At 35.7% G+C, this 7590-nt stretch overlaps 1 protein-coding gene across 1 annotated transcript in view; it reads left to right on the top strand.

Moving 5' to 3' along the window:
* Window positions 1-864: 864 nt before the first annotated feature.
* LOC123657758 (mothers against decapentaplegic homolog 6) overlaps window positions 865-7590 on the top strand; it is a 34137-nt gene continuing 27411 nt past the window's right edge. The window contains 1 exon segment of the mRNA XM_045593269.1: window positions 865-1132. Coding sequence (XP_045449225.1) covers window positions 865-1132 — 268 coding nt within the window.

The following is a 7590-nucleotide window of genomic DNA, read 5'->3' as shown; positions in this document are numbered from 1 at the left end:
GACATTGCGGGAGTGCGGCTGAGAGGAGTCACTGTCTTATATTATTTTGAAACAATGCATTTTCGATTGCATTGTTTTTATGCCATGTTGAAATAAAATGATCAGGAGTAATTTTATATATGTAGCTTTGATTTTTAATTTAATTATTGATCTGAAGATATATTAACCTAATACCGCTTCTTATTATTGTCGTAATATTAGAACGAATGTAGTTATCCATGCCATAAATATAACATAAAACTCTTTTACAAAATTATTCACAAAAAAAAATATTTAATCGTGTCGGGAAAAATAAATATAAGTAATTATTCTTCCAAGTTGATTATACAAGATTATACATAAACAAGGGTGTACGTAAGGAGCCGACATCCGGACACGTGTGTTCGCTATCAATCGAAAGGAGGGCCGACGATGGCAGATGAGCGGCAGAAGACTCCAAAGGCCCCTTTCACCGATAGTGGATATCGGATAGCGGTATAAAACATATAAAAGCTTTTGATATACTTTTTACTATTAACAATCAAATTTCACTATACTTATGAGATATTTTTATTTGCAAATATAAACCTAAAAGTTGTAATTTATTAATTGGGGTGAAACATGTCCTACAGACCTGTTCTTCATCCTGCTGTTAAAGTCTATTCGTAACTTTTGTGCAAGATAAACCTAATCCAGAACCAGTTAAACCGGGCCTATAAGAAAAAAATAAATGAAGTACGGCGGGGTAAACGGTGCGCGCAGGTGTCGCACCGGCGCGTCGCGTCACCGCGCGGGCGGCGGCGAGTCGTCAGTCAGTCGAGAGTCCGCGCGCGGCGAGTGATGTCGTGTCGACAGAGCGACTCGTGACGCCGGCAACGGCATGTGATGTTCCGGAGACGCGCGCTGCGGCGCCGGCTGGCGGCGGGCGGCGCGCCCAACGTGCCCGGCGAGTTGTTGCGGAGCTTAGCTAATGCCCTGGACGCGGGCCCCGCCGGCGCGCCCTGCGTGCCCGGGCCCGCGGACCTACGCCTCGCCATCATCAGAACCTACCGCTACCCCGACCTGAAGGACACCGCCGAACTCCGTCGCCTGCCGCACTGCTCCGACCAGCAGTGCTGCAACCCCTACCACTACAGCCGCCTCTGCGAGCCCGGTACGTGTCGTTGACCCGCGCAACAAGTGAAGTAAACATGTCGACACAGTGTTCGGTTACGGTTACTTCGGTGTACGGTTGTGGAATTCGATTTCAATGTGGACGCCTGTTATCGAAGACGTGGCGCGCCGGGTGCCTGGCTCGCGAAGAATTCGTAAAATGTGAATGGCTCGCCGTTGACAGTGATTGGGAATGAATGTTTCTCGCGTTGCACCTGCCGTGCTCGAGTGTCAAAGATTTGATTGGAAATACCGTCCTTGGTGTGTAGAAAGTAGGAAATCGCAGTAGTTCGCAAGTCCGTAGTGTTTTCAGTCGCATGATGAACTCTTATCGCGACATAACCTATTTTGTTTATCTCGACGTCGTAAATTAAGATTTCGCTAAGTAAAGGAGTGTTTACACGTTCCCGATGAGTCGTTTAGTACTGCATTCGTGTCTCCACGCAGCCGCTCGGCCGGACTGCATCGATATCAGCGTGAATCCTTATCTCCTATCAGTTGTTTATCGGCACTATTCGCTTCTGAATGTGTCGTTACGTTGAGTGTGGCGTCATCTTTCGCCCACAGGGCCGGTCGACAGTCGACACGGTCGTTTTTTTGTACCGATACTCGATAACACCGAGTCGGAACCGGTGTCAAAGTCTTAAAGTAATATTTCCATCCCCCAAGAGAGTTGTAAACATCGCCGTTTGGCGATCTATTTTTGGAAACTGACATCAGCGGTCGTCTAAGATATGAAGTGTCTTAACGAAATTCGAAAAGGTCACTTAATTCGGTACCGTTTATTTACGTTGACAAGTAGTATGTTGATACGAAGGTACGATAGTGTAAATTAACCTTTTTCATTAGATAATATTTTTGAAAACAAGTCTTAAGTGCTGTTAGTTGTATTGGGAGGTGGGCTTGGTGCCGCAGGAGTGAAGCACGACTCAGCACGTAATAGCCCACTGCCGGGCATAGGCCTCTTTCTCCGAGTAGATGGAGGTGAAGCACTCAACACGCTAATCTGCGCAGGGTCAGTCGCTCGCGATAACTAGACAAGGTCACGGCGCTGGCGCCGGCGAGCCGCGACGCCCGGCGCGCGCAGCCCGTTAACTTTTTAATTCGCCAGGCAATGGCGTTGCCGTCAGCCTTTGTACATATTTAAACGCGTTTCCTCACAGCCGACCTTTGTGATAATGTACCTTCCTGAATTTAGATGAAGTAGAAAACGACAAATTACTGGAGTTCCAACCCTATTTATGCGCTTCCGCATTTTTGACGTCAAATACGATCAACTAGTTTACATTTAATTTCTAGCGTATAAATATATTCTATCAAATACTAGTCCTAATACAAGTTTTATATAAAAAACAAATGTATATAATAGATTGTAAAATTGTAGTGCACCCCCAAAATGTAATAGTAATGTGGCAATGCCGTCCGTCCGTGACACCGCCTCACGCGCAGCCCACGGCCGCCCACGTACTACGACCGTACTTAGGACTCTTAGGAGCTGTACGTAGGTGTGTTGACAATGTCGGATGGCATAATAATTAAGAAGAAAGTCGCTAAATATTGAATTTTAACAACCTATTACGCGTCTTTGTATCTACGACTGTTTAATGTCGGAGAACATTACGAAAACTTGTTACTAGAAAACGACTCGTTTTTACGTTTTATAATTTTGCTTTTGGAACTAAAAATATCTTAACAAATAAAGCCTAAATTTATTTGTATATATACTTAATTGATATGATGATTATTGTTTTGCTTCCTTAAATAAATCAGAAATAATGGAATACGTATTGTATTTAAGTATGATAATAATTGCATAATTGTGGACTTTTGTCGTCTCTTATTTCGGAAACAAAAAACATATTAAACCTATATTTTAAAGAGAACCCGTTGGTTCTTTTATGACCAAATATCCGACGACGTCGTACAAATTCGTGTAAATACAAAAAAATAAACTGGTAATGTTTATCTTTTTGGCATGACGGCATAACCATATTTAGCCTGGCGCCTACCACCTAGACTATAAAAAATACACTCACAACGTAACCCAATGCACAGACAGATTAAAGATATTAAAGATATTGCTTCGAAGAGTGATCTCTATTACAAAGTAATGTAATCCTAGTGAGGCAGTCGTAACGCTAAAGAATAACGGAATGTTAGAAATATATTTAGTTATAAACAAGTAATGTTAAGTTGCGTTGGAGCAAACAGTTTCGGTGACCAATTTTCGGTGATTAGCGAATCGATATCTGCTCGTGAGATCTTGTAAAATGTGTAATTTAAATAGAACTAGTGTTTTTTTTTTTACGTTCACGACATTCATCACGTTTCTCTATAAACTTTTACTTTCGTTGCTTAATAAACGCGCCATTTTTTTTTTAAATATCCGAACGAGCATTATTCGCTTATTTACTTATTTCAATTTTTGCTGAAAAACCGTATTCCTTATACGAAATTCATTACCAGAAATTTTTTACACAGTAAAACATATGGTAACAACTTTCAATACGTCTTCAACTATGGCTTGGAAAAAAATAGTAGTGGGTGGTTTGAATACATCGCTAATGTATGTTACTGAGTCGAATTGTACATTATTTACATGGACTCATGGAGTTAATGTTCCGACATGACGCTGAAACTAGCAGCCACTCTTTATATCTCTGCTTCTAAACAACAGATTGATTTGTAACTTTACACAAATTAGTATCGTTTGTTCATCTAACTATGGAAAAAAATCCAAAGGGTAAATACCACCCCTTCTATTTTTTTTTAAATTTAAAAACTAAAAAAGGAGGTTAATTTGATATAAAAGCTAAAAAATTAATGTTACTAAGCATAAAATAGGGTCAAAATTTGAAAACAAAGGTAATTTATAATAACAAGAAAGATTATAAAAAAAAAAAATTACTTTAATTTTTTTTTATTTTAGGATTTTTTCTAAGCAGACGATTAAATAAAATTTATTAAAGTTATCATATCTCGGCTCATAGACACTGCATTTTGTTGTAACTTTGCAGAAACCTTTTCTTTACTATCAAGAAAAGATAAGACAATTTTCAAAGCGGATACTCAACCCCTTCTATTTATTTTTTATTTTATTTTTTTCTCTAAGACAACGCCTATGTACCATTTCTTCAAATGTCTATATCTCTCCTCGTGGACACTACATTTTGTTGTAACTTCGTAGAAACCTTTATAATATTATCAAGAAACGATGATAAAAATTTGAAAAGGGATACTCAATCCCTTCTATTTTTTTTTTATTTTTTTTTTTCTCTAAGACAATGCCTATGTACCATTTCTTCAAATTTCTATATCTCTGCTCGTGGACACTACATTTTGTTGTAACTTCGTTGAAACCTTTCTATTCCTGTCTAGAAACGATGATAAAAATTTCAAAAGGGATACTCAATCCCTTCTATTTTTTTTTTTTTTTTTTTTTCTCTAAGACAATGCCTATATACTACTTCTTCAAATGTCTATATCTCTGCTCGTGGACACTACATTTTGTTGTAACTTTGTAGAAATCTTTATATTACTATCAAGAAACGATGATAAAAATTTCGAAAGGGATACTCAATCCCTTCTATTTTTTTTTATTTTATTTTTTTCTCTAAGACAATGCCTATATACTACTTCTTCAAATGTCTATATCTCTGCTCGTGGACACTAAATTTTGTTGTAACTTCGTAGAAACCTTTCTCTTACTGTCTAGAAACGATGATAAAAATTTCAAAAGGGATACTCAATCCCTTCTATTTTTTTTTTATTTTTTTTTTCGCTAAGACAATGCCTATATACTACTTCTTTAAATGTCTATATCTCTGCTCGTGGAAACTACATTTTGTTGTAACTTCGTAGAAACCTTTCTATTCCTGTCTAGAAACGATGATAAAAATTTCAAAAGGGATACTCAATCCCTTCTATTTTTTTTTTTTTTTTTTTTTTCTCTAAGACAATGCCTATATACTACTTCTTCAAATGTCTATATCTCTGCTCGTGGACACTACATTTTGTTGTAACTTCGTAGGAACCTTTCTATTCCTGTCTAGAAACGATGATAAAAATTTCAAAAGGGATACTCAATCCCTTCTATTTTTTTTTTTTTTTTTTTTTTTTTCGCTAAGACAATGCCTATATACTACTTCTTTAAATGTCTATATCTCTGCTCGTGGACACTACATTTTGTTGTAACTTCGTAGAAACCTTTCTATTCCTGTCTAGAAACGATGATAAAAATTTCAAAAGGGATACTCAATCCCTTCTATTTTTTTTTATTTTTTTTTTCTCTAAGACAATGCCTATATACTACTTCTTCAAATGTCTATATCTCTGCTCGTGGACACTACATTTTGTTGTAACTTCGTAGAAACCTTTCTATTACTGTCTAGAAACGATGATAAAAATTTCAAAAGGGATACTCAATCCCTTCTATTTTTTTTATTTTTTTTTTTCGCTAAGACAATGCCTATATACTACTTCTTTAAATGTCTATATCTCTGCTCGTGGACACTACATTTTGTTGTAACTTCGTAGAAACCTTTCTTTTCCTGTCTAGAAACGATGATAAAAATTTCAAAAGGGATACTCAATCCCTTCTATTTTTTTTTTTATTTTTTTTTTCTCTAAGACAATGCCTATGTACCATTTCTTCAAATGTCTATATCTCTGCTCGTGGACACTACATTTTGTTTTAACTTCGTAGAAACCTTTCTATTACTGTCTAGAAACGATGATAAAAATTTCAAAAGGGATACTCAATCCCTTCTATTTTTTTTTTTTTCGCTAAGACAACGCCTATGTACCATTTCTTCAAATGTCTATATCTCTGCTCGTGGACACTACATTTTGTTGTAACTTCGTAGAAACCTTTCTCTTACTGTCTAGAAACGATGATAAAAATTTCAAAAGGGATACTCAATCCCTTCTATTTTTTTTTTATTTTTTTTTCTCTAAGACAATGCCTATATACTACTTCTTCAAATGTCTATATCTCTGCTCGTGGACACTACATTTTGTTGTAACTTCGTAGGAACCTTTCTATTCCTGTCTAGAAACGATGATAAAAATTTCAAAAGGGATACTCAATCCCTTCTATTTTTTTTTATTTTTTTTCGCTAAGACAATGCCTATATACTACTTCTTTAAATGTCTATATCTCTGCTCGTGGACACTACATTTTGTTGTAACTTCGTAGAAACCTTTCTATTCCTGTCTAGAAACGATGATAAAAATTTCAAAAGGGATACTCAATCCCTTCTATTTTTTTTTATTTTTTTTCTCTAAGACAATGCCTATATACTACTTCTTCAAATGTCTATATCTCTGCTCGTGGACACTACATTTTGTTGTAACTTCGTAGAAACCTTTCTATTACTGTCTAGAAACGATGATAAAAATTTCAAAAGGGATACTCAATCCCTTCTATTTTTTTTTATTTTTTTTTCTCTAAGACAATGCCTATATACTACTTCTTCAAATGTCTATATCTCTGCTCGTGGACACTACATTTTGTTTTAACTTCGTAGAAACCTTTCTATTACTGTCTAGAAACGATGATAAAAATTTCAAAAGGGATACTCAATCCCTTCTATTTTTTTTTTTTTTTTTTTCGCTAAGACAACGCCTATGTACCATTTCTTCAAATGTCTATATCTCTGTTCGTGGACACTACATTTTGTTGTAACTTCGTAGAAACCTTTCTATTACTGTCTAGAAACGATGATAAAAATTTCAAAAGGGATACTCAATCCCTTCTATTTTTTTTTTATTTTTTTTTTTTTCGCTAAGACAATGCCTATATACTACTTCTTTAAATGTCTATATCTCTGCTCGTGGACACTACATTTTGTTGTAACTTCGTTGAAACCTTTCTATTCCTGTCTAGAAACGATGATAAAAATTTCAAAAGGGATACTCAATCCCTTCTATTTTTTTTTTTTTTTTTTTTTCTCTAAGACAATGCCTATATACTACTTCTTCAAATGTCTATATCTCTGCTCGTGGACACTACATTTTGTTTTAACTTCGTAGAAACCTTTCTATTACTGTCTAGAAACGATGATAAAAATTTCAAAAGGGATACTCAATCCCTTCTATTTTTTTTTATTTTTTTTTCTCTAAGACAATGCCTATATACTACTTCTTCAAATGTCTATATCTCTGCTCGTGGACACTACATTTTGTTGTAACTTCGTAGAAACCTTTCTATTCCTGTCTAGAAACGATGATAAAAATTTCAAAAGGGATACTCAATCCCTTCTATTTTTTTTTATTTTTTTTTCTCTAAGACAATGCCTATATACTACTTCTTCAAATGTCTATATCTCTGCTCGTGAAATGGTACATAGGCGTTGTCTTAGAGAAAAAAAAAAAATTAAAAAAAAATCGAAGGGATTGAGTATCCCTTTTGAAATTTTTATCATCGTTTCTAGACAGTAAGAGAAAGGTTTCTACGAA

Source organism: Melitaea cinxia, chromosome 11, assembly GCF_905220565.1.
Source record: "Melitaea cinxia chromosome 11, ilMelCinx1.1, whole genome shotgun sequence".
Lineage (NCBI taxonomy): Eukaryota > Metazoa > Arthropoda > Insecta > Lepidoptera > Nymphalidae > Melitaea > Melitaea cinxia.
The sequence above is the reverse complement of the archived record's forward strand: the minus strand, read 5'-3'. Positions and strand labels throughout refer to the sequence as shown.